This window comes from Lutra lutra, chromosome 4 (assembly GCF_902655055.1).
Source record: "Lutra lutra chromosome 4, mLutLut1.2, whole genome shotgun sequence".
Classification (NCBI taxonomy): Eukaryota; Metazoa; Chordata; class Mammalia; order Carnivora; family Mustelidae; genus Lutra; species Lutra lutra.
Genome location: NC_062281.1, coordinates 1,469,271 through 1,497,040, shown reverse-complemented (window position 1 = coordinate 1,497,040; position 27,770 = coordinate 1,469,271). Strand labels below are relative to the sequence as shown.

The window sequence follows — 27,770 nt, the reverse complement described above, 5'->3', positions numbered from 1 at the left end:
AACGAGGTTCGTACACAAGTGTTTTCAACAACCATGTTCACCATGTGTGAACCATCAGGTCACTCCGCCTCGGTAGACTGCCCACGGGCTCACGCCTTCTTGCGAATACCTTCCTCTACTGCATACCCTTACAAACCACATAGCACCACGTAGATTTTCCTGTAGTTTAAGCAGAATCATTCAGTGAAAAGAAGACTCTAAAAGCCCCTGGAGATCAGCGGCAGGGGTCCCTGGGTGGCTCTTCAGTTGAGTGTCCAACTCTTGACCTCAGCTCAGGGCAGGATCCTGAGTCTCGGGCATCCACTCTGCGTTCAGCGGGGAGTCTGCGTCTCCTCTCCCTCTGCCTCTGCCCCAGCTCCTGCTCTCTCTTGCTCTCTCTCTGTGTCTCAAATAAATAAATAAAATCTTCTTTAAAAAAAGTCCTCCCCTTCTGGGGGGTTCCAATCGCAGCTTTGATCCTGCCTGGGTCCTACGCCTTCATCCTTTCCCCTTAGAACCGGACCCACCCGACCCCGGGGGCTGCTGGGCTGGCCTCTCCCTTGCCCGACATCGTCCTCATTTCCGTATTTTAAAGATGTCCTGTCCTTTCTGCCAGCGCAGGCATGCGTTTTCATTTTCACATGTTTGAGATTATACTTTCTAGGAGAGGAAAGACTGAACCTGGATCGGTCTCATGACTGGTCGTGAGGGGTCCTAATCTGAGCTCCGTGGCAGGAGAGGGAGGGAGGGGTGGTGCCGTAGGCTGTCGTGGTGCCCTTGGAGAGCACGCAGCTGACAATTGTGGCACAGTCGCCGCTGCTGACATGACGTCTCACTCTGTTTGCAAACACTGTTCCACTCTCGTGCAGAAATATTTGCCGGTCTCACAGGAGAGGTCCGAGTGACTGGCTGTTTGTTGAAGCAGGGTGTCCCTTTGGGTTGCCAAGTGTTCTGGAATTAGGTGGTGGGGACGGCTGCACAGTATGGTGAATATGGTAAAAAACAGTGAATTACACTCTTTGAAATGATGCATTTTCTGTCATGTGAAGCTTACCTAATTTCAAATCCAGTTTAGAGAAGGAGAGCTCGAGGCCAAAGTAGGTATAGCTCTTGTGCTCCCTTCACGTCGCTTTCCTGACACAGACCCCGGGCACAATGAGGATGACAGCACCGCCCAGAAGTCTCCCTGCCGTTTCAAGGCGCTCAGCTGCTGGCTCTGAGCCCCTTACCCCTCTCTGACGTCAGCATCTGAGGAGACCTTCTCTCGCTGGCGTGACGACAGGTGCCATTGTGACGGAGGACGGCGCTTCATGCAGGTCTTGGCTCACTGACCCGCGCGAAGGCACCGGCACAGTCTCTAACGTCAGGCACTGTGGGCCGCGTGCTACCTTATGGCCAAGAGCCCTCCTGCCACCACCGTCCCGCCCTGAGAGGGAAGCATGGGGTCTCAGGGGGCCTCAGCTCCCTGTGGTCTGAGCACAGCTGGGACGGCGCTGCCAGCTGACACGTGCGCTGTCCCCACTAACCGTTCTGCTTTTCACTCAAACACTCGATCCCCGTGAGCCGGAGTGGCAGAGGCTTTGGTCTACTTGTGAGATGATGACTGAAGAGGAACAAACGGATCGAACGCTAAAGCCACAAAGAAACCTCCAGGGCAGCAGGGTCCAAACAACGATGCTCTTTATTTCTCTCTCCAACTAGGCTGCAAAGGGGTAACCCGCCACCTGGAAGCCATGTGGGTCAGGGTCCCCTGGCTCACGAGGGAGGGATGGATCGTGAACTTGCTCTGAGGAATGGGGGGGGGGGCAGACCCTCCACGAGGGCTTCTCACGTCAGTGCCTTGCTGACTAGGATGGAGGCAGCACCCAGGAAAAATGCTGACTCCCCCAAGCGCCCGGTCCCTGACAGAGTCTCCTCAATTGCATGCTCCAGGGTGATATCCTTCTCCAGAGAAAGTGTTCCTCCCTCATTGCAATTAATAGTGTTACAACAACGAACAAAATAGAAACTATTAGTTCTGAAAAATTTGGATCTCGGAGCTTCAGGGGGTACTTCGGATGGATACACGAACGTGCAGTTGCTCGTACAGTTCTTGTAAACAAGGAGTTCCCGTTCATTCAAACCTAGAGATACAGACATGAAAATCATTGATTTCAGGCTTTCTGCTTGCGAGTATCAACGCACACCTCACCCAGTCTAACTAGCGCCGCGCCCACCTTCTACATCCGCAAAAGCTTCTCCGTTGCCTAGAATTCTTCGCTGGTAAAGAACGTCCAAGTGAGGCCTCTAGAGGTTCTGTTTCCTCCTTGAACAGCTTCTCCTGGAAACGTTTTTCTGTCCGCACGCCACCTCACCTCTGCCTCGGGCTCTCCCCGATAGTCGCTGGGCACCTTGGCACGAGCCGCACGCGTGACATGCCCGGCTCGTTACTTGCGCTAAGACTCCCAGGGCTCTAGAAATACCGTGGCTCGTGTCCCACAGGATCACACAGCCCCTGGCGTGGAGCGCCCCGCAAGTGTGGCCTCACCTGATTTTCTGCAGTTGGAGCGGCCCCTCGGCCAGATGTTCCCAGCTCTTGGCCCAACACAGAAACTGGCGATGCACGCTTAGTGCCAACCTGCTCCCCAGCACAGACTGGACGCTCTGTCCCAACGAGGGTCCCACAGTGACTGTGATCACCTCAGTGGCGGGCACGCCCAACAGCCTCGGCCAGCCAGTGCCGCTGGAGCCAGGCTCCCTCTGAGGCCTCCTTCGCGAGCCCTTGAGTTCGAGTCCTCGGCTCTCGCACATGAGCCTGCCCCCGGGGACCCGTGTTGACCCGCGACTTGTTTCCTGGGACTTGGCCGCAGTTGATGTGCCGTTCACGGCTCCGGGGTTACGGAGAAGGAACGAACCACCGGCTCCAGGCACTTGTTTTCTTTCTTTGCCACATGAAGGACTCTTGAAAGTTCCGTACCGTCCTGTGGAGCGCAGAATCCTAAGTCGGCCGCCGAGGGGGTTTCCAGGAAGAGTTCGTAACAATATAGGCAGCGTCAAAGTCCAGAAACAGAACTGGATGAAAACCCTCATTCATGCTTTTCTTCCTCCATCAGGCATGACGAGCAGCCAACGCCAAAGATAGGAAGTGTCTCGGCGTGTAAGCCTGTGTGTCAACTTCGTCCGTCCTTGAACTTTGTTGCTGTTGTTGGACATTGTGATTACGGACTCCTGCATTGTCGTTTTGGTGTCTGGCTCCTCCTGCCTGCTTCGTGTTTGGGAAACCCAGCCCTGCCGCGGCCCCTGTTGTATCCTGCCTGCTCGGTAGCTGTGTGCTTCCCCGCTGACTGTGCCACGGCACATGCGAGACAGGCGTCAGGGCTGTTTCTGGCTCTTGTCTATCCCCAAGGAGCATGGCAAGGGATATTCTGGGCCTCATCCGGAGGCGAGCGTGCAGGATTCTTTAGAGCTGATAATGCCGCGTCCTTAGGGTGCGGACGCATGGCTGCAGCAGATGCTGCTGAACACGTTGCCAGGCCCGTCGTACCTATTCACGCTCCACAGGGTGGTGGACGCTTCGACGTCTTGCCACCCGTGACTGGGCGTTTGTGAATGCCGAACCATTGCCTTTGGGGTGCCGCATCAAGGCTTAGACTGGCGTTTCCACCACAAACGATGATGTTGAGCTTCTTTGTGTAGACTTACTGCCCATGTGGGTATCATCTTATGGTAACATCCTTCAAGCCGTTTTTCTCGAATTTCTAGCAGTGATCTGCTTGTTCAACTGTTGATCTGTAGGACGAAGGTCATTTTATACGCCGGGTACAGCCCCTCAGCAGAGCGCCTTCAAGTGCTCTCTCTTCATCTCTGGCATCATTTTCACTGTCTCCGCAGTGTCTTCTTGGGGGCAGAAGTGGTAAGTTTTTATGTAATCACACTTGCCACTTTGGCCACATGAGACCAGCACGATATTGTTCACTTTTCTTAAGTTCATAATTATCCAAGGATACAAAGATATAGTTCTATGTTTTCCTTCAGCTGACGTCTTAAAATTTATCTTCATTAAATCCAAATCAGGGAACGTCTACGGTATTACGAGTGTCAGATGTAGAACCCCACGATTCATCAGGTGCGAATCACAGCCAGTGCTCGTTCCGGCCAGCGGCCTCCTTAATGCCCATCGTCCAGTCACCCTGTCCCCATCCCTCACCTCCAGGAACCCTCAGCTTATCTCCTGCAATTAAGAGTCTCATATGGTTTATCTCCCTCTCGGCTTTCAGCTTATTTTGTTTTTCCTTCCCTTCCCCTACATTCATCTGTTTTGTTTCTTAAATTCCACATATCAGTAAAATCATGTGGCATTTGTCTCTCTGAGTGACTCATTTCTCTGAGCATAATACCCTCTAGTTGTATGCATGTCATTGCAAATGGCAAGATTCATTCTTTTGATGGCTGAGTAATACTCCATTATGTGTACACACACACACACACACACACACACACACGCCATCTCTATGCATTCTCTGGGCACTTTCCCTATTTCGGGGATTGTGGACACTGCTGCTATAAACATTGGGGTGCATGTGCCCCTTCGGATCACTATTCTTTGGATAAATGCCCACGACCCCCTTGCTCTTTTTGTATTTACAAGGAGATCCACAAGACACCCGAAGCTGCTTCTTTGGTGTAAAGTACATACGGTGACTAAGGTCCCATCTCCCACCAGCTGTGAGCGCAGACAAGAGTCTTTCCCTAAACCTGCAGGGCCAAAGTCGTCAGAAGGCATGAAACCAGACACACCTGAGATCTCCTTCCCCCTCTAAAGGTCTATTCTTCAACCTTGACACCAACATCAGACTGTCTGGATTGACAAAATGGTATAAATCATCTTGCGAGTTAAGAGCGCCATCCTCCAGTTTTCCTCCTCTCCCACAAGATTGCCTCGCGCACTCCTGCCCTTCAGAATTCCATAACATCCCAGTATTTGGTTCAACTTGCACGTCTGTGAACAGACACACACACACACACACACACACACACACACACACTGACCCACTCAGACTCTGACTGGAGCAGGACATTCTTAGATTAATTTGGGGAGAACAGCCACATTACGTCTACTTGGCTTCACCATCTAACCACGTAGATTTTTAATTGCTTTTCTGCTAAGGGAAATTAGAGAATCGATTCCATTTACTATAGCACCAAGAACCATAAGATACCTGGGAATAAACCTAACCAAAGAGGTAAAGGATCTGTACTCGAGGAACTACAGAACACTCATGAAAGAAATTGAAGAAGACACAAAAAGATGGAAGACCATTCCATGCTCTTGGATCGGAAGAATAAACATTGTTAAAATGTCTATACTGCCTAGAGCAATCTATACTTTTAATGCCATTCCAACCAAAATTCCACCGGTATTTTTCAAAGAGCTGGAGCAAATAATCCTAAAATTTGTATGGAACCAGAAGAGATCCCGAATCGCTAAGGAAATGTTGAAAAACAAAAATAAAACTGGGGGCATCACGTTACCTGATTTCAAGCTTTACTACAAAGCTGTGATCACCAAGACAGCATGGTACTGGCATAAAAACAGACACATAGACCAGTGGAACAGAGTAGAGAGCCCAGATATGGACCCTCAACTCTATGGTCAAATAATCTTCGACAAAACAGGAAAAAATATACAGTGGAAAAAAAGACAGTCTCTTCAATAAATGGGTCTGGGAAAACTGGACAGCTATACGCAGAAAAATGAAACTCGGCCATTCTCTTCCACCGTACACAAAGATAAACTCGAAATGGATAAAAGACTTCAACGTGAGGCAGGAATCCATCAGAATCCTAGAGGACATAGGCAGTAACCTCTTCGATATCAGCCACAGCAACTTCTTTCAAGATATGTCTCCAAAGGCAAAGGAAACAAAAGCGAAGATGAACTTTCGGGACTTCATCAAGATCCAAAGCTTCTGCACAGCAAAGGAAACAGTCAACAAAACAAAGAGGCAACCCACGGAATGGGAGAAGATATTTGCAAATGACAGTACAGACAAAGGTTGATATCCAGGATCTATAAAGAACTCCTCAAACTCAACACACACAAAACAGACAATCATATAAAAAAATGGGCAGAAGATATGAACAGACACTTCTCCAATGAAGACACACAAATGGCTATCAGACGCATGAAAAAATGTTCATCAGCACTAGCCATCAGGGAGATTCAAATCAAAACCACACTGAGATACCACCTTACACCAGTTAGAATGGCCAAAATTAGCAAGACAGGAAACAACGTGTGTTGGAGAGGATGTGGAGAAAGGGGAACCCTCTTCCACTGTTGATGGGAATGCAAGCTGGTGCAGCCTCTTTGGAGAACAGTGTGGAGATTCCTCAAGAAATTAAAAATAGAGCTTCCCTATGACCCTGCAATTGCGCTACTGGCTATTTACCCCCAAAGATATAGATGTAGTGAAAAGAAGGGCCATCTGTACCCCAGTGTTTATAGCAGCAATGGCCACGGTCGCCAAACTGTGGAAAGAACCGAGATGCCCTTCAACGGACGAATGGATAAGGAAGATGTGGTCCATATACACTATGGAGTATGATGCCTCCATCAGAAAGGACAACAACTGCATATTCAAAGCACTCGCATGAAATACAGAAAGCTCCTGTGTAGCGTTGCTCAGTCACTTGCAAAGGAACATTTGGCAAGAGCACAGCGCGCTGTCACAGCCAGGGCACTGGCTTTCAAAATGGTCAGGACAGAGAACAGTTGTATCGCCGCACTCCTCCCTCAGACGGACGCACTGACGTCTTTGCCACCCAGGTACCAGCCACGGACCCTCGTTCGCACGCGCGCAGAACTAACCTGGGGTCCGCGTCTCTAAGTTGGTCATTTCGAGCACGGCCTCAACCGGGACCACGGACCGTCACCTCTGGGGTTCACCCTCCCTCGTTCCGCAGAAGCCCCAGACGTTCGCTCAGGCTGGCGGATCGGTACCTGCTCCTCTTTACTGGCGGGAGCACCCGCAGGGCGGCCGTCCCATGGCTTCTGTACCCTTTACTCACTGCAGAACAGCCGGGATGCTCCCCGGCCGGGCGTGTTGCACATTCATCTGCTATGAACAGCCGTGCCGTTTTACTTAGTTACTCTGGGGAAACCCTCAGAAGTGCCATTCCGGGCACGGAGAGTAGCTGCGCGTTCAGTTTGTAAGAAACCGGACCCCGTCTCGGCTGCCCCAGTCTTCACGGTCACTGGCGCTGTGTGAGAATCTGGTTTCTTTACCGTCCTGGCCAGCATTTGGGGTGGTCACTCTCTTCTACTTTGACCACTCGGATTCAGGACGCCTAACTGTGTGTGTCAATGTTCATTTTGCCAGTGGCCCAAGATGTTGAAAATCTGTTCATGGGTTTATCTGCTACGTGTGACTCCGCGTCGGTGAAATATCTCTTCATGTCTTTGGCCTCGTTCTAGCAGGAGGGGCTGCATTTTTGCTGTTGAACTGCGAGAGCTCTGTGTGTGCTCGGGACAGCGGTCTTTTGTTGGGTATGCGGTCTGCATGCTTGTCCTCCCGTCCGTAGCCTGCCTTTCCATCCTCCGAACAGGGCCTTCCGCCTAGAAGCGCTTCTCATCGCTGGGCGTCCCACACCACCAATTCCCTTCTGTGGGTCCCGCTCTGGCGGCCAGGCCAGGTCCTCTTTGCTTAGCCCCCGACGCCAACGATGTTCTCCTCGGCGCGCTCTCTTGCTGAAAGTCATAGATTGTACCTTTTACACTTAGCCCGTGGTCCTTCGGAGGGAATTTTTGAATCCCAGTTGAGGTTTAGCTGAAGATGAATTTTTGCCCGATGCACTTGAAGAGGCGGTCTTTCCCCACCGACAGCGCTGGCACCGTTGCCCAGAACCCCTGGGGCATGTGTGTGGAGTCTTTCTGGGGTGACAAGTGGTCACTGGCCCCCGGTGCTTCACGTTGCTCAGCTTAGGGCCCTGGGGAGTGGGGCGCCTTTCTCAGGGCCCGAGAGCCTCTGAGTGAGAGGCGAGAGCGTGCTGGAAGGTCCCGACTGCCTGACTCTTCTGCCTGAGCCCACACTTGGTCTTGGCATCTGCGTGAGGTAGGTGTTGCCCTGACACGGCCATGCCGTGTCCACTTCCTGGGTCTGCTTATCTGGAAGCCTCTGGCAACGACCAGAATCAAATGGGCCACGAGGAGCCACCAGGTTACACAGGGCTGTCAACACACACGACTGGGCCTGCCAGGGGCTGGAGCCCTAGAGAAGCAGCCACCCCCGAGCCCACGAGACAGCTCAGGACATGCGTACACTGCAGCCCGCCCCGCCAGATTATGGGGCTCTCCACGATGGTGCGCACTGCCCTTTGCTGGGCTGAGCCTAGTGCCTGGGATGTGCTCCCAGGATGGGGCAGGGCGGGCCAAGGGCCGGGGACTGGGTGCAGAGAAAGAACCGACTGGACTTGCTCCCTGTAATGGACTCTACATAAGGCATAGGAAGGACAGACAGATACTTACGAACAGAGATTGTCAGGCAGCGCCTCAAATTTAAGGGACACAAGATAGATCGTGAACAGTAGAAGTTGTTGATGGTCCAACAGTCATAGCATCTCATGTTGTAGGGCCCTGAGGGAAGACTCAGCGGCATCAGGCTCGCGCGTCTCTGCCCCATTACCGGCCGGCTGCGCCCTCCCTTGGAAGCTGACCCTCCCCCTGCCTTGAAGGCCGCTCTGCTGTGGCAGCATGAGCTTCTCCGCAGAAGCCGGGGCCTGTTCCTGTTCCCAGACGCCAAGCGGGGGAACCCTGCGCTCTGCAGATAAGCCTCATCTGCCCAAGGAAGCTTGAGAGTCATAAAAGGCCCGCGCCCTCCCAGAGGCTGCTGGACTCAGCCACCCCTGCCTGCTCCAGATGAGGAAGGGCCTGGAGGTCTCCTAGCTCAGGGACACCCAGTTCCACCCCGTATCCACAGTCTGCACTGATGACAAAGGTCTCTGCTGGCTAAAATGACAGAAATTCCCACTCGAACCCCTTCTCCGATCAGGATATCATAGTAAATGCTTATCCCATTCCTGAGAGACTCGATATACTCACAATGTTGACCTGAAGCCATGACCAATGGCCAGCCGCCGGCTAGGAGCAAGGCGCAGAGGAGCATCATCTCCTGCAGGAGCTCGAACCTACAGGCGAGGAGATGCAGGTCGCATGTCAGCAAGCTCCGAGTGCACAGAGCCCCCCCCCCCCCCCCCGCGGCGTGTGTGTAGGAGCCAGGGGGGCAGGGAGCCGGGCTCCTGAGGGAGGGGCAGCACACACCTGCTCACGCCTCTGGGCTCCTCTCCCCACCTGCCCCTGCACCCCCGCCCAGCAGGGCCCAAGCTGCTCCACGCGAGGGGACTGGGGCTTGGCCTTTCCCAGCAGGAAAAAGTCATGCCGCCTGCTCGCCCCCAGGCAGCGCTCCGCCCAGACAGCCAGGTCCTGGGGCCGCCTCCACCTGGAGTTCGCCCGAGGTCCCCTGTGCCCCCAGATGCTCCTCCTTATGCACCCGTCGATCTCAAGAGCAACCTGGGGAAAGTGCCAGAACGCTGTCCACCTGGCTATTTCCTGCTCCCGCCAGCATCTGGACAAACGTGGGGGGCAGGGTGTGACTACAGCATGGAAGATGCCAGAAGCCTCCTTGCACACTGGCCACAGTGTGCCCCAGGAACGTTCCCCCCCACCCCGCCTCTGCGGAATGAGGTGGCCCCGACGTGGGGCCCCCCCCACAGAGCGCCTGGGGCCCCCCCACAGCTGAGCCCGGACCCTGGCCCTCTGCTCCAGGGCGGCCCCCCAGGCACGAGCAGCGCCTGCCTGTGCCCCAGGCTCCCCTGGGGCCCGACCCGCGCCCCGACCTGCGCGTGCCCGGGGTCCTGCAGGAACCCTCGTGCCCTGCCCCGCAGCTTGTCTCCCCGGAGGCCCCACCTGCCTTTTCAGGGTCAGGACCAGTCCTCGGTGCTCAGGGGACGCCTCACTGCATGGGGCAGGAGGTGTGTCCTGCGGGACGGGGAGCCTGACTGGGGGCCGCCTGGCACCGGCCTGACTGGGGCCGTCCCTGAGCGTGGGGGAGGCCACCTGCCTGAGAGCGGGGTGGGGGGGGGCTCTGCGCTGAGGCGAGAGGTGACAGGCTGAGGGTGAGAGTTGGCGCCTGCCCGAGGGGAAGCACCTGCGTGAGGGGCTGGGGAAGGGGTGTGGGGGCATCGGGGCCGCCTTCCTGAGGGGCAGGGGTGCGGGGCCGCCTTCCTGAGGGCGGCTGGCCACCCGCATGAAGGGCGTCCACCTGTGTGTGGGGAGATGCCCTTCCTGACAGGCGGTCGCGGCCTTCCTGAGGGCGCGTCCCTGCCTGAGCAGGGGTGGGGTGGGGGAGCCCCTGTGGGGACCAACCCGCCTGTCGGGCAGGGGCGCGGCCGTCTGCGCGGGGCCACTGTCTGGGGGGGAAGCATCTGCCCAAGGAAGCGGCTGCCGGTCGTGGGGGGGCGAGCACGGGAGAGGGGCCGCCTGTCCCAGCGGGGAGCGCCTGGCTGCGGGGGCGCGACCACCTGTCTGGTGACACCCCCTGGCTGTGGGGGGCCGCTGTCTCTGCAGGGGGGAAACACCTTGTGGCAGGGGATGGTGGCCCCCTATGGGGGGCGTGTGTGAGCGCTTGGCCGAGGTGGACGTCGCCGTGTGGGGCACAGGGAGCAGCTGCCTGAGGGAGCGGCCGCCTGCTGCAGGGAGGAGCGCCTGTCTGAGGGCAGCGCCTGCCTGTCAGGGAGCGGGGGCGGTTGTTGGAGGAGAGGCGGCCGGTGTGCGAGGGAGCACCTGGCTGAGGGGGAGCGGCCGCCCGTCCGGGGGAGCCCCCGCTGGGGGCGGGGCCGCCGGTGCACACGGCCCGCCTCGCCTGGGGGAGAACCTTCCCGGCCTGCCCGGCGCAGCCCCCGCTGCTGTCCCCACCCTGCGAGGACGCCCCCTCTATGGCAGCCACTCCTGGCCGTGCGCAGGGCCTGCCTACCGCCCCCGCCTCCGCCCCCGCAGTCCCTTCCCGCTCCCACCCGCCGGCCGGCTCTCTCAGCCCACCTTCCACACCCGACCCTCGACGACCACAGAGAACCTTCTGGAGCCCTGGGCTTCGGGGCCTGAGGCCGCGGGCACAGCGGGGCTCGAGGCACAGCCGCAGCAGCTGAGCGACACGACCCTCCGCACCACAGTCGCACGTCCCACAGCTGGAGCGCGACCCAGCGGCCGTCTCCGCGGGTGCGCCCAACTCCCATGGGGCCCTGCGCGCGCACGCACGTGCGCATGCGCTCGCAGATGCGCGGGATTCCAGAAGGTTCGGCAGGCACCGAAGGCCCCGCCCTCACAGAGCCGGGAGGCACGAAACGTTCCAGAGGTTTCCGGGGACTTTCGTCGCAGGCCCGCAGCACGAGCGTCGCTGACAGAAGGTTGGGTGTCTCTGGGACGGGGGAGGGGAGCGGTGGCAGGTTGGGGTCCGGAGGTCCTGGGCGCGGCCGGGGTGGGCGCGGGGGGGGGGGGGGGGCGTCCCTCTGTCCGGGGGTCGCAGCCCCGCGGGACCCTCGGAGAGCGTTTCGGCCCTGGATCCGCGCTTCCTCCTTTCGGGCCACTGGCCGCGGTGGAGCTTGGTCTCGTCCTCCTGGACTCGCGGACGCGGAGCAGAGCCTGCGCCGCCGCGCTCGGCCCTCTCCTCACGGGCTGCCGGGGCTGCCTTTCCTCTGCCCGCCCTTGGGGCCGTCCGTGTCGGGCGGCGTTTTGTCCCTTTGTCATTCCCACGCTGTCCCAAACACCTGCGGTCCTCTCCCGGGAGTGCTGGGGGAGGGAGCTGCGGGGGTGCGGGGGTGTGAGCTGGCGAACGTGGCAGAGCCCCCCGTGTCCCCCCGGGGACTCACTTCTGCTCGGCGCTGCTCCTCGGAAGAAGCGACTCTGAGTTCCCCCGGCCCTTGTGGACGCGAAACCTCCACGACTAGCCGCGAGACCTCGCTGCGAGGGCAGGCACTGCCCGGGGCCGGGGGCCATCCGGGAGCAGAGGGCCCGGGTGTGGGCTTAGCTGCGGGGGTCCCAGCCCCTCCGCACCCACACTTCGGGCCAACTGATTCCGCAGGGAGGAGAGGGGTCGGGTGGGCGTGGCAGAAGGTTCCTGGGTCACACTGCAGCCTCCGCGCAAGTGAGGCTTCTGGCATGTTCCACACTCGTCACCCCTTCCCGGAAGACGCTCGTCACGACCGCTGGTAGGAGCCGGAGTACCTGGATGGACAGTGTTCTGGCACTTTCCCAAGCTGCTCCTGAGGGTCCGGTCAAGGGCTACCTCAGGAGAAGCATCTGGGGGCACAGGGACCTCGGGCGAGCTCCGGGTGGAGGCGGCCCCAGGACCTGGCTGTCTGGGCGGAGCGCTGCCTGACGGAGAGCAGGCAGGGTGACTTTCCTCAAGACGAAGGCAGAAGTGACAGAGCCTTCATGCTGGGAAAGGCCTACTGTCCCCAGTCCCTGCGTGGAGCAGCTTGGGGCCCTGCTGCGTGGGGATGCAGGGGCCGGTGGGGAGAGGCGCCGGGAGGCACGTGCGGGTGGCTGGTGGACGCTGACCCTCCCGAGGAGCTGTTCTCGCTGCTGATGTGCAGGGAGCGACGGCACCGCCGGTGCATCTGTGGTGTTGGAAAGGTGTGGCTGTGTAGGACATGCCGATAACTACATCATCTTTGCAGTTCTTTTAATGTACGTTTTCCGTGTCGGTTACTGGGAATTGTAAAGGAGACGGGAGTTTATACCGCAAACGTGTGGGATGTATTTTGTCATCCACTCAATAGTCAAGGAAGGATCAATCAATAGTGGAGGAAATGGAGGTTACACGTTATGTGCTTTTTCAAAGCTGTGCTCTGCTGTACCTCGAAGGATAATTCCTCCGGGTATGGGATTCTAGGTTGGCGCGATCTGTCTTCCAACCCGTGACAGGTTTCGTTACACTCCTTTGGCTTGCATGGTTTCTGACGTGAAGTGCACTGTAATTCCCCTGCTGTTTCCTTTGCACGGGTTCCTTAAAGTGTTCTCTGATTTTCTGTGACTTGAACACGCTTAGGCGTAGGTGAAATGTCTCTGTGTGTGCCTGTGTGTGTGTTCATCTTGTTCGTTGTGGTGGTGGTAAGCGTAGTGTTCTCTAAGCTTCCAGAGTCTTGCCAGTGATGTCTCTGGGTAGCATTGGAAAGGCCTTAGCCGTTAATATGTCAGGCGATTCTTCTGTGGCGTTCTGTCCTCTTCCTTTTGGTCTTCCAACTACGTGTATGTTATTTCACATCACCTTCCCACCGTTCTTGGATATGCCATTCTGTTTTCTCATGGTTTTTTGGCTTTGTTTTTCGGCTGGGGAGATTTCTACTGACCCGTCTTCAAACTCACCGAGTCTTTCCGAACGTGTCTCGAATCCACTGATGGGCCCTCTCCAGCCTTCGTCATCTCTGCCACACTGGTTTTGGCTTCCAGCATTTCCATTTGACTCTCAGAGTTTTCATCTCTATGCTCACATTATGTATGTGTTCTCGCGTGTCATCTGCATTTTCCACTGGTGTTCTTCGTGTCCCAATCCTAGTCCTGTCACCTCCCTCTCTAATGACTGTGATATATCTGTTACATAGGTCTTGTCCTCATGTGTGCTTTCCCTCCTCAAAACCGTTTTCTTGGCTTTGGCACATCTTGTAATTCTGGTTGAAAGCTGACGTGTGGAGCTGGTTAGCAGGAACTGCTGTAAATAGGCCTTGGGCATGAGGATTCGTGCTACCTGGCCTGGGGTTGGACGCTGTAATGTTGGCTGCAGCTCTGCTTCCTTGGGGTTCACATTCTTGAGTGTCCTTGCTTTTGTCTCCTGTCGTAGCTCGCATCTTTCCTGTGCATTGCTCCTAGGGCGGAGGTTGTGTTTGGTGGCACTTTCAGCAGTTGTCCTTCCAAAAGCAAAAGAAAGGGCTTGGTGGCCAAGTGCTGGGGGCTGGATGCGGACTCTTGTGAGAACGGGAGATTCCCGAGGACTGCTGCTCACACCAGCCTCCGGCACGTTGTCAAAATTGCGTGTAAGAGCTCCTCCCGGTTTACAGCTCCAGCAGCTTCTGCTCCAGGTAAGCGTGTTTCCCTGTGGGCTGGGCAGGGTCCCCCAGGCTCAGCGGATTTGGGACTGTCACTTCGGTGACCTCAGTTTTCTGAGGGGCTACGAAATGTGGTTGGTTTCCAGTTTGGCAGGTGTTTAATTTTGGGAGTGATGACCCCAAGCTCCTACGATGTAGGGCTAAATACTCCAGCCTTCCTCTGTCAGTGCAGAGGAAGCAGAGGTCATGGGACTACAGAATGGGGTAAGAAGAGAGAGTCAAGGAGAACAGGCTCACTGGTTACACGGAATGGCCGTTATTAATCCTGGCGATCAGCAGGAACGAAGGGGCACCACTGAAGCGTGACAGCCGGGAGTGAACAGTCACATAGGAAAACGTGGAGAAAGAAAGCTGTTTCAGGAACCCGGAGTGTAAGGTAAAACGGAAACAGAGATGGAAAGTCGAACCATCCAGAGGAATATTAAAAAGAACAGGGACAACGCATCACACAAAGAATCAGTCGAGTTTGTATTATGATTAATATACGTAATAATCTAAAGCAGAGAGTGACTCTGAGGGATTTCACACCCAACATACCAATCATCTCAATAAACGTCAATGGCTTAACTTGCCTACTAACCGGTGTGTGGGCCCATAGGGCGAGGCCTAGGCTCGGTGGCTATAGCGAGTGGGGTGGGCCGTGGGCGCGGTTAGTGTCAGGAAGCAGGAGGGTCTGGAGTGGATGGTGAGGGTGAGCGTGGCTGGACCTGGGATCGGGTTGGCATGGGTGGTGGGCCGTAAACTGGGTTACCAGACGATGGAATGTGTCAGTAGGTGTCCACCCTCCCGGAGAGACCACACTCCCTCCCCGGACCCTGGACCCCTGGTCCCATAGGCAGTTAGGCCTGACCCTGGGGCCACAGAGCTGAGCACGTGGTCCTGCTCCTTGTGTCCAGGATCAGGCATCGCTGGAAATGACGATCCTGGTCATGGACCTGCCATGCGTGGAGACAGATGTCAACAAATAGCTAAGTTGGGCCGCTCAGCCTCCTGACTGGGAGAAGAAGGCAGGCCAGCATGTGTTGAGTCGCAAACATGGCGGGGCCACCCATAATGGACACTGCCAGGGCCCCAGGTGGTTCTGGGCAGTGGAAAGTAGAAGCATCAAGGAGCAAGAGATGGTCAGGACAGCCAGCTTGCGGATTTGGACACCTCATGGGAGAGTCTCTCATCTTGGGGCTCGCTCCCCAGCCAAAGACAGGCAGGAGTGGCTGGAATCCTGGTGTCTTCCCTAGCACCCTGCTGTCTCCTCGGTGTCCCGTCAGACTGCCTTCCTGGGAGATGTCATGATGGGAGCCACGCCTGGCCTGGTCCTCATGGGACCTTCCAGGGCTGTGTCAGAGAACGGGAGCAGCAGCGAGATGGTGACCAGCTTCTCTCCCGGGAGCATGTCCTGCCCTAATACAGACCCAACAGCGGGCTACTGCACAGGGGGCAGGGCGCAGGGCCTAGAGGGATCGAGGATGGTGCAGCTGGTGCTGGAGGAGGTTCGGTGGCCCAAGAAGGAGAGTGGGAAGTGCCGGGAGAGCACATGGCAAATCTGCTGAGCTGCCGCATGTGAGATGCCAAGTGTGTGCGTGTGTGTGTGCATGTGTGTGAATGTGCCTACAAGCGTGTGCAGGTGCGTGTGCTTGTGTGCTCGTGTGCGCGTGTGAGCGTGGGGAGGGTTCTTCTGTGGGAAAGCATGGGTGGGCAGGGAGGTAGTTCGGGTGTCCGTGTGCACTGGTGTGTGTCTCTGTGTGGACATGTCCATGCCGTGTGTCTGGGTGTGGGTGTGTGACCAAGGCACAGCCTGGGGGAAGAGGAGGGAAGCCCAGGAGGGAAGACAAAGCACTCCAGACCCACTTGGAGGAGGGAAATGATGGTGGTGGGTGTTCATCTGACAGGATGGGGACTGTAACTATCCACTTCGTTTTTTTCCCTCCCTCCAGATAGAACACTGAGGTGTCATCTATGTGAGGCAGAGAACAGCTTCCGCTGCACCCGGGAAACAAACTGTGCCCTGAGTTACTCTGAGTTAACTGAGTTACTCTGTTGCCATGAGTAAGGATCTCGGCTTCTCCTGGGGTTCATAGGCAAGTCAGTAAATGCTAACAGGAATTAGGGTCTGTCCAGTTTGTCTCAACAGGGAATAACTAATACATAACTAATATAAAAGTGACTTTTAAATTGGAGAGCAACGTCCTGAGGCGTCAGGACCGAAACCCAGTGGCAGAGGAGAGCAGCTTTTGGAAGGCCAGTGCCGACATACGGCAGACCACAAAGAGTTGGACCAGGGGAAATAGTGGGGTGCAGGAAGAAAGTGGTCGAGGTGTATTTGTTTCTGTTTTTACACAAATGTGTGTATCTACCCTGGAGAGAGAAAGAGAGAGAGAGAAAGAGGGGTCCCTGCAGGGGAGGGGCAGAGGGAGAAAGAGTCCCAAGCCGACTCCCCACTGAGCGTGGAGCCCAATGCCAGGCTGGTCGTAGGACCCGAAGATCACCCTGAGCTGAAACCAAGAGTCGGACGCTCCACTGACTGAGTCATTCGAATCGTATTCAATGTTAAGTGAAAAATGAAGCTGTAATAATTTCACCTGTCCCGCGGGGAGTAGCTTCTACAAGAGAGCTACATAATCAGGGGTGTGAGCGCACCATATGTTCGGGAACGAAGGCGTATGCTTGAAATGTTTGCCGACCATCGTTCTGTTGCGGGCAAATCACCCAAGAACTTCTGGCCACACGATGCTCCCCCACCGAAGAGGAGTCTGGAGGCCCAGCACCAGGGAGCAGAGTGAGGTCAGGACTCGGGAACTCAGACGCAGCGTGGCAGCCACTTCCGGCGGTCCTGCCCAGGAACCGGAAACGTGTGGGGTGCAGAGTGGAGGCTGAGGACCCGCGCTCGACCCATGGCAGACTTCACAGGCTCCTAGGGAAGAGTGAATGGCACGAGGAACTGAAGACGAGGGGAAGCCAGAAGATGCCCGGCCACCAGCGCGGAGCCATGCTGCCCCTGAGAGGTGCTTGGCGACAGCCTGGGGCCCTGGCTGGTGGCTCACTGACAGTCCAGAGCTGAGCCCTGGGCCGTGGCCCGGATAAGCAAGAGTCCCAGCTCCCGAGTGAGTCCCGTGGTTACCAAGGCCTGGGCTCCCTGTTAGTGACATGCTGAGGCCTAGGAGCCTATGTTTTGCTCAAAGCATTGAGCGACTCGTTGGAGCCGGTGGGTGACTCGTTGGATCGGATAGCCAAGACCTTTGTCCTCTTAAAGCCTACACCTTTCTGTACGCAGGGAGCTGTCGTGGGATGTTATGCAATGGAGAGGAGACGCACCTCCCCGACCCAGTGTACAGACGAGCCGGGAGCACAAGCGTCGCAGGGAGCAGCCGTGTTTGGCTGGTGCTCTTCCCGACCCCGTCCTGTGGGCTCAAGGACCTCAGGCTGCCCGGAGCCACGGAGCATGCGTCGGGCCCTGCCTTCTGGAGCGTGGCACGGAGGAAGCGCACTTGCTCCCGATGCCTGGAACCCGTTGCATCAAACTTGCTTTCCGCCGACTAACTCACGGTCTGACTTTCGAGGGGCGTGAGGGGAGCTGGGTGGGGACCACGTCCAGTGGGCCTGGCCCGTAGCTTGCCTTCGGAGCAAGTCCAGCCCCGTGACAGTGATCTTATTTACAAGGGTTCTCTTTGAACACAGGCCTTGTAACTCTTCGTTGCTGCCGCGCTTTCCTCCTCTTGGCCTTTGAGGGCTTCGGTCCTGGTGGAGGGGAGCCCTAGTGGTACCCAGGGAGAGTAGTGCTCAGATGCTTCTGGCCTTGGGAGGACCCCGGGCCAGCGGGAAGACAGGAGGAGCTGGGCGTGGGACCCCCAGGAGTGAAGGACTGAGCATGGGGTGGGGGACAGCATCCAGGGACAGCCCTGCTCCGATGGCAGAGCAGACCACAGCTGCTCTCTCTGGGCTCCTCCACCCAGACTCTGGCAGATGGAACAGGAGAAATTCTGGGCAGTGAACTTGGACTTTGCCCAGCACCCAGCACAGGTGTGTGGGCTCACAGGTGTGCCCACGTGCCTTCGTCCATCGTCGGGAATGTGGGTCCAGCAGCCGGCAGCAGGGCCGGGTAGCCTCCCCTTGCTGAGTGCCGCTGCTCCTGGGAGCACGGCCTGGGGAGTGGGCGGCCTGGGGAGTGGGCGGTGTGGGTTCGGGCGAGGCGGCAGCTGCCAGGTGGCCGATCCCCCCCTGCTAGAACACGCACGCCCGGGAGCCTCAGCGCCTCTGTGTTGGCTTTCAGACCTAGAAAAACGAGAGTCTGAGGGTCACTTTGAGTCTAGGAAGCCATCTTCCAAGGGGAAGAAAACTCTCTGAAGCTCCATGAGCTGCCCGTCCCTCTTCTCTGATGTCTGGACTTGGTGGGTCACACGAGGGCCCATGGGAGGAGCTCGGGAGTCGAGGCTTCAAATCTTGCCCATCGGAGGCTGCCAGGGACCCGTCCCCTGATTGACACACGTGCAGCTGCTGGCACGTTCCTGAACATGCAGGCTCTCTGCAGCCTCTGCGTCTTTGAACGACCTGTCCATCTGTCTGAAACGTCATTCTGTTCCAAGCACTTAGAAACCTTCCACTGCCTCCTCCTTTGTACAGAATGGGTACGACCACAAGGCATCAGTAGCCCAAGAAGGCCGGGGGCCAACGTAACTGTGAACGAGAGAGATATGGTAGCTAATGAAGCCTGAGCAGATTAAGGTAACGGGTAGGGTATGAGAAAGTTCGGCTTCCTCCAGCAAGGGGAGGACGGTTCCATGTTACACAGGGTGTCGCGTACTCTCATCTGAGGATATCGGGTAAGAACCCTATGATTGTCTACATTCACATAACATGATTTTCTAAAAATTCCAGAGTAGTAGGAAATTTCAATCATTTAACAAACGTTACCTACCCGAAACGTAAAACAAATACCAAAACTCAGAATTCATATGACCTTTCCAGTATTATCTCCTGAATATCTGCTAAAATACTAAAATTTACCAACTATCCTTCTCAGTGGGACAAAACTGACAGCCCTCCCTTTGAGATCAGGAACATGACAAGGATACCCACTCTCACCATTGTTGCTCAACATAGCACTAGAAGTCCTAGCAACAGCAGTCAGACAACAAAGAGAAATAAAAGGTACTCAAATTGGCAAAGAAGAACTCAAACGCTCTCTCTTCACAGTTGACACTGATACTTTCTATGGAAAACCCAAAAGCCTCCACCCCCAAACTTCTAGAGCTCATACAGCCATTCAGTAATGGGGCAGGATACAAAATCAATGCACAGAAATCAATTCCTTTCTTATACACTAACAATGAAGCCATAGAAAGGAAAATTAGAGAATCAATTCCATTTACTCTAATACCAAGAATTATAAGATACCTTGGAGTCAACCTAACCAAAGAGGTAAAGGATCTGTACCCGAGGAACTATAGAACACTCATGAAAGAAATTGAAAGGACACAAAAAGATGGAAAAGCATTCCATGCTCATGGATCAGAAGAATAAACATGGTGAAAATGTCTATACTGCCCAGAGCAATCTATACTTTGAATGCCATCCTGATCAAAATTCCACCGGCATTTTTCAAAGCGCTGGAACAAACAATCCTAGAATTTGTATGGAGCCAGAAACAACTCTGAGTCGCTAGGGAAATGTTGGAAAAGAAAAACCAAGCTGGGGGAATCACGTTGCCTGATTTCAAACTTTACTACAAAACTGTGATCCCCAAGACAGCGTGGCACTGGCACAAAAACAGACACATAGACCAATGGAACAGAATAGAGAGTCCAGATATGGACCCGCAACTCTGTGGTCAAATAATCTTTGACAAAGGAGGAAAAAATACCCAGTGGGAAAAAGGCAGTCTCTTCAATAAATGGTGCTGGGATGGGGCGCCTGGGTGGCTCAGTGGGTTAAAGCCTCTGCCTTTGGCTCGGGTCATGATCCCAGGGTCCTGGCATCAAGACCCACATTGGGCTCTCGGCTCGGCAGGGAGCCTGCTTCTCTTCCTCTCTCTCTGCCTGTCTCTCTGCCAGCTTGTGATCTCTGTCTGTCAAATAAATAAATAAAATCTTTTAAAAAAGAACAAGTGGTGCCTGGAAAGTTGCATTGCTACGTATAGAATGAAACGCAACCATTCTCTTACACCACACACAATGATAAACTCGAAATGGATGGGAGACCTCAACGTGAGGCAGGGAATCCATCAAAATCCTAGAGGAGAACATAGGCAGTGACCTCTTTGACATCGACCACAGCAACTTCTTTCAAGACATGTCTCCAAAGGCAAAGGAAACAAAAGTGAAAATGAATTTTTAGGACTTCATCAAGGTAAAAACCTTCTGCACAGTGTAAGGACCTATTTAGCCAGAGCGACTCCATCTTGGGTAAATAGCCACTTTGTTGTTTGTGCAGTAAACTTAAACTGACTCCCTCCCTCCAGTCCCCCAGAGAAACTTACTTAGAAACAAGTCCGGGAAACCAGTAAAATGTAGTCGGCTAGTTCCTGATAATAGAGCCCAGAATACAAGCACGAGTCAGGCCAGACGGAACATCTGATCAGTGTGAAGTACTGTTTGTAACAGTGAGAAGGTCTTGCCCAAACCTAAATGACTCCATCTTGGGAAGGGCGACGATCTTATTATTCACACTGAATGTGTTAACTGACTAAGCCTTCCCAGAAAGTGCTGTTTGTAACGGTTCCTGGTGTGGGGTAATCTTGAATAACACGTCGCCAGACCAGATGGAACTAGCCAATCAGCAAGAGACACACAAACCCAGTGGGTTGAGATACCAAGATATGGGTTGCAGTTTCACCCAACATAAGGTAGCCTGTAAGATGGGGAGGGGTCGCCCTCTTCGGAGGCGGCCCTGACCGGTCAGTCAGTCGATTCTTGAGCCTGAAAGCTGGGGGCGGTTGCTCTCCCCAGAGACGGCCCTGGCCGGTCAGTCTGACTTCTAATGCTTGGCATGGAATAGAGCCTTGCATAACTTTAAGTTTGTTTCAGTCTCGTTCCCCTGGCCAATCAATCTGATTTCTAATACTTATCATAAAACAAAGCTTTGAATAACTTTCACTTTGTCTCAGTCTCGTTTCGTTTAATAATGGACCTAACACACAGCAAAGGAAACAGTCAATAAAACAAAGAGACAACCCACGGAATGGGAGAAGATATTCGCAAATTCGCCCTACAGACAAAGGGCTGATAGCTAAGATCTATAAAGAGCTCCTCAAACTCAACACACACAGAACAGATAATCAAGTCAAAAAATGGACGGAGGACATGAACAGGCACTTCTCGAAAGGAGACCTAGAAATGGCTTACAGACACATGAAAACATATTCATCATCTTTAGCCATCACAGAATTTCAAGTCAAAACCACATTGAGGTACCACCTGAAGCCAGTTAGAATGGCCAAAATTAACAGGACAGGAAACACGTGTCGGAGAGGATGTGGAGAAAGGGAGCCCTCTTACACTGTTGGTGGAATGCAAGTTGGTGCAGCCACTTTGGAGAACACTGTGGAGATTCCTCAAAAAATTAAAGATAGAGCTACCCTATGACCCGGCAATTGCGCTACTGGGTATTTGCCCCCAGGATACAGATGTAGTGAAAAGAAGGACCGTCTGTACCCCAACGTTCATAGCAGCAGTGGCCACAACTGCCAAACTGTGGAAAGAGCAAGATGCCCTTCAACAGATGAAGGGATAAAGAAGATGTGGTCCATATACACAATGGAATATTACACAGCCAACAGGAAGGACGAATACCCAACTTTTGTATCAACATGGACGGGACTGGAGGAGATGATGCTGAGTGAAATAAGTCAAGCAGAGAAAGTCAATTGCCATGTGGTTTCACTTACTTGTGGAGCATAAGGAATAACGTGGAGGACATCAGGAGAAGGAAAGGAGAAATGAATTGGGGGAAATCAGAGGGGAAGATGAAGCATGAGCGACTGTGGACTCTGAGAAACAAACTGAGGGTTTTGGAGGGGAGGGAGGTGGGGGATCGGTGAGCCTGGTGGTGGGAATTAAGGAGGGCACGGATTGCATGGAGCACTGGGTGTGGTGCATAAACAGTGAATCTTGAAACACTGGAAAAATAAAATTAAGTTAAAAAAAAAAAGAAGACAAAGACACAAGGAAACAAGATACAAGGAATAAGTAGAAAGAGACCACCAGGGGTGTCAAACACTGCAAATAATAGATACAGAATACAAAGTAATATTTTTAGGTTAACATATAATGTTGTATTCAACTCAGGGGTACAGGTCTGTGATTCATCAGTCTAACACAATTCACAGCACTCACCATAGCACATACCCTCCCCGGTGTCCATCATCCAGCCACCCCATCCCTCCCACCCCCCCTCCACTCCAGCAACCCTGTGTTTATTTCCTGAGATCAAGAGAGTCTCTTATGGTGTGTCTCCCTCTCTGGTTTTTGTCTTGCTTCATTTTTTCCTCTCTTCCCCTATGACTCTCCGCCCTGTTTCTCAAATCCCACATGCCAGTGAGATTATATGAAAATTCTCTTTCTCTGACTGCCCTCTAGTTCCATCCACATTGTTGCAATGGCAGGATTTCCTTGTCTGATGGAGGCATAATATTCCATTGTATGCGTATACCACATGTTCTTTATCCATCCATCTGTTGATAGCTCTTTCCATAGTTTGGCTATTGTGGACATTGCTGCTATACATTGGGGTACATGTGACTCTCTGGATCACTGCAAATTTGTATCTTTGTGGTAAATGCCCAGTTGTGCAATTGCAGGGTCGTCGGGTGGCTCTATTTTCAAGTTTTTGAGGACCCTCCATACTGTTTTCCAGAGTGGCTGCACCAGCTTGCACTCCCACCAACAGCGTAGGCGGGATCCCCTTTCTCCGCATCCTTGCCAACGCCTGTCCTTTCCTGACTGGTTAATTTTAGTCATTCTGACTGGTGTGAGGTGGTATCTCATTGTGGCTTTGATTTGTATGTCCCCGATGCCGAGTGATGTAGAGCACTTTTTCGTGTATCTGCTGGCCATTTTGATGTCTTCTTTGCAGAAATGTCTGTTCATGTCTTCTGCCCAGTTCTCGATTGGATTATTTGTTCTTTGGGTGTTGAGTTTGATAAGTTCTTTCTAGATTTCAAATACTAGCCCTTTATCTGATATGTCATTGGCAAATAACTTCTCCCATTGTGTCAGTTGTCATTTGGTTTTGTCGACTGTTTCCTTTGCTGTGCAAAAGCACTCTATCTTGATGAAGTCCCAACAGTTCATTTTTGCCCTTGCTTCCCTTGCCTTTGGCGACGTGTCTAGGAAGAAGTTGCCGCAACTGAGGTCAAAGAGGTGGCTGCGTGTGTTCTCCTCAAGGATTTGGATGGAGTCCTGTCTCACATTGAGGTCTTTCATCCATTTGGAGTCTAATTTTGTGTGTGGTGTAAGGAAACGGTCCTGTTTCATTCTTCTGCATGTGGCCGTCCAATTTTCCCAGCACCATTTGTTGAAGAGACTCTTTTCCATTGGACTTTCCTTCATTCTTTGTCAAGATTAATTGACCATTGAGTTGAGGGTCTATTTCTGGGCTCTCTACTCTGCTTCATTGATCGATGTGTCTGTTTTTGTGCCAGTGCCATACTGTCTTGATGATGACAGCTTTGAAATAGAGTTGATTGTCCAGAATCGTGGTACCACCAGCTTTGGTTTTCTTTTTCAACATTCCTCTGGCTATTTTCTGGTTCCAGACAAATTTTAGGATTACTTGTTCCATTTCTTTGAAAAACGTTGATGGTATTTTGATAGTGATTGTACTGAATTTGTCCTTTGCTCTAGGTAGCATAGACATTTTCACAATATTCGTTCTTCCAATACATGAGCACGGAACGTTTTTCCATTTCTTTGCGTCTTCTTCAATTTCTTTCGTGAGTATTCTCTAGTTTCCTGAGTGCAGATTCTTTGCCTCTTTGGTTAGATTTATTCCTAGGTATTGTATGGTTTGGGGTGCAATGGTAAATGGGATTGACTCTTTGATGTCTCTTTCTTTTGTCTTGTTGGTGTATAGAAATGCAACTGATTTCTGTGCATTGATTGTATATCCTGCCACTTTACTGAATTCTTGCATGGGTTCTAGTAGTTTTGGAGTGGAGTCCTTTAGGTTTTCACATAGGGTATCATGTCCTCTGCAAAGAGTGAGAGTTTGACTTCTTCTTTGCTGATTCAAATGCCTTTTTAAAAAATTTGTTGTTGTTGTTGTTGTCTGATTGCTGAGGCTGGGACATCTAGTACTATGCTGAGTAGCAGTGCTGACAGTGGACATCCCTGCTGTGTTCCTGACCTTAGGGCTAAAGCTCTCCATTCTTCCCCACTGAGAATGATATTCAGTGTGGGTTTTTCATAGGTGGCTTTTATGATTTTGAGGTATGCACCCTCTATCTCTGCACTGTGAAGAGTTTTAATCAAGAGAGACTGTGGACTCTGAAAAACAATCTGAGGGTTTGGGAGGGGTGGAGGGTGGGAGGTTAGGTGAGCCTGGCGGTGGGAATTAAGGAGGGCACGTATTGCATGGGTGTGGTGCATAAACAATGAATTCTGGAACACCGAAAAGAAATTTTAAAAATAAATAAAATTTTTAAATAGAAATTTTAAAAATGAATTTAAAAAAATTTTAAAAGGATGCTGTACGTTGTTAATTGTTTTTCTGCATCTATTGAGAGTATCATATGGTTCTTGTTCTTTCTTTTATTAATATGTAGCGTATTGCATTAGTTGATTGATTTCCGGATGTTGAAGCAACCTTGCAGCCCAGAAATAAATCATGGTGAATAATCCTTTTAAGGTAGTGTTGGATCCTATTGGCTAGAATTTTGGTGAGAATTTTCACATTCATGTTTATTTGGGATATTGGCCTGTAACTCCCCTTTTTGATGGGGTGTTTGTCTGGATTCGGGATCAAGGTAATGCTGGCCTCATAAAGTGTTTTTGGAAGTTTTCCTTCCGTTTCTGTCTTTTGGAAGAATAGGTATTAATTCTTCTTTCAAAGTTTGGTAGAATTCCCCTAGAAGCCATCTGGCCCTGGGCTCCTGTCTGTTAGGAGATTTTTGATGACTGCTTCATTTTTCTTGCCGGTTATGTGTCTGTTCAGGTTTTCTACTTCTTCACGGTTCAGTTTTGGTAGTTTTTACATCTCTAGGAGCGCATCCCTTTCTTCCCGATTGTTGACATATGGTTGCTCACAATACATTCTTCTAACTGATTGTATTTCTTTGGTGTTGGTTGTGATCTCTCCACTTTCATTCATGTTTTTATTAATTTGGGTCCTTTCTCTTTTCTTTTTGACAAAGCGGGCCAGGTGTTTATCAATCTTAATAATCGTTTCAAAGAACCAGCCTCTAGTTTCATTGATCTGTTCTGCTGTTCTTTTGGTTTCTATTTAATTGATTGAGGCTGTGATCTTTATTATTTCTCTTCTCTTGCTGGGTTTAGGCTTTATTTGCTGTTCTTTCTCCAGCTCCTTTAGGTGTGAGGGTAGGTTGTGTACTTGAGACCTCCTTGTTTCTTGAGAAAGGCTTTGTAGTGCTGTGTACTTTCCTCTTAGGATAGATTTCGCTGCATCCCAAAGGTTTTAAACAGTTATGTTTTCATTTTCATTTGTCTTCATGAATTTTTAAAAAATCTTCTATAATCTCCTGGTTGACCCATTCATTCTTTCGTAGGATGTTCTTTAACCTCCATTTATTTGAGGTCTTTCAACTTTCCTCTTGCGATTGAGTTCAATGTTCAAAGCAGTGTGGTCTGAAAATATGCAGGGAATGATCCCAGTCTCTTGGTACCAGTTGAGACCTGATGTGTGGCCCAGGATGTGATGTATTCTGGAGACTCTTCCATGTGCACTAGAGAAGAATGTGTATTCTGTTGCTTTGGGATGGAATGTTCTGAATATATCTGTGATGTCCATGTGGTCCAGTGTGTCATTGAAAGTCCTTACTTCCTTGTGGAGCTTCTGTCTAAATGATCTGTCCCTTTCACTGAGGGGGTTGTTAAAATTCCCTACTATGGTTGCATTATTCTTGATGTGTTTCATGATTTTGTTATTAATTGGCTTAGAAAATTGGCTGCTCTCACATTGGGGCCATATATATTTACAGTTGTTAGATCTTGTTGGATAGATTTTTTTTTAGTATGATATGGTGTCCTTCCCCATCTCTTATTACAGTCTTTGTCAGATAACAGGATTGCTACCCCAGGTTGTTTGTTTGTTTGTTTACATCCTTTAGTGTGGTAAATAGTTTTCCACCCCCTCGCTTTAAATCGGGAGGTGTCTTTGGGTCTAAGATGAGTCTCTTGCAGACAGCATATCAATTGGTCTGGTTTTTTTTTTTTTTTTAAAATCCAATTTGATAAGCTGTGTCTTTTGAATGGGGCATTTAGTCCATTTGCATTCAGGATAATGATTGAGAGAGGAATTTAGTGCCATCGTAAAGCCTGTAAGGTGACTGTTACTGTGTATTGTCTTTGTTCCCTTCTGGTCTATGTTACTTTGACACACTCTCCTTGCTTAGAAGACCCCTTTCAATATTTCTTGTAGCTCTGGTTTGGTGATCACAAATTCTTTTAGTTTCTCTTTGTCCAGGAAGCTTTTTACCTGTCCTACTATTTTCAATGGTAGCCTAGTTGGAAATAGTATTGTTGGCTGCATATTTTTCTTGTTTAGTGCTCAAATATATCATGCCAGTCTTTTCTGGCCTGTCAGGTCTCTGTGAATAGGTCTGCGGCTAATATAAACACTTTAATGAAATCCGAGTGAAACTAGAGGGGCAGGTGACCGCTGGATTGGCACGAAGCCATGGGGTGACCACCATCTCACAAGTAACTTTGCTTATAGAAGAATAAGAGCATATGGGGTGCCTGGGTGGCTCAGTGGTTTAAAGCCTCTGCCTTTGGCTCGGGTCATGGTCCTGGGGTCCTGGGATCGAGCCCCGCTTCGGGTTCACTGGTCAGCGGGGAGCCTGCTTCCCCCTCTTTCTCTGCCTGCCTCTCTGCCTACTTGTGATCTCTGTCTGTCAAATAAACAAATAAAAATCTTAGAAGAAGAAGAAGAAGAGCATAGAAAACATGACAAAAGAAGAAGATACAGTCAAAAAATGGCATGGGGATTTTCCTAAAAGAAAAAAATCTACAGATAACTCTTAGGAATGAGAAATGGAAGAGCAGAGCATAGAAACTGGGGGTAAGTGAAATATTACACATTACACATAGGTGAAGAGTGAGTAAGAAACTGGGGTGTAAGCTGTCAACGTCACAGCAGGGATTTTGCCAGCAAAATGGGAGTTTCAGAGAACTGCAGGACAGGACGAGCAAGCAACAGCTGAGCCACAGTCTAGCCCCACAAACAAAGGGCAGGAATGTTACTTTAGGGTAAAGAAGAAGGAAGTTGGGAGAGTGGGTTTGAAGGAAAGGCCACCGGAGGCTAGCAGGGCTCCAGGCTGATGCTGGCTTCTGGTGGCTGAGCTGCAGGGGGTGGTGACTTCGTGTGGGAGCCCCATCTTTCCCTGCGGGGGCCCATAACTCATGGTGTTTCCTGTGACAGACATGGAGGGATAGGGACCCCTTCTGGCCTCCCCTTCTAGCTCCCAGAGTCCACATCCATAAGGTTTT

The 27,770-nt window shown here is 52.2% G+C and overlaps 1 protein-coding gene across 1 annotated transcript; it reads right to left on the bottom strand.

The window, feature by feature from the left end:
- Positions 1–1,605: 1,605 nt before the first annotated feature.
- On the bottom strand, positions 1,606–11,217 carry LOC125098276 (glycosyl-phosphatidylinositol-anchored molecule-like protein). Its single transcript, XM_047726942.1, has 4 exons — positions 11,088–11,217; positions 9,059–9,144; positions 8,486–8,593; positions 1,606–2,102 (listed from the first exon to the last, which is right to left on the bottom strand). Exons 2-4 carry the CDS (start codon positions 9,123–9,125, stop codon positions 1,807–1,809), a joined length of 471 nt encoding a protein of 156 aa, XP_047582898.1. The 5' UTR covers positions 9,126–9,144; positions 11,088–11,217; the 3' UTR covers positions 1,606–1,806.
- Between the last annotated feature and the right edge of the window lie 16,553 nt (positions 11,218–27,770).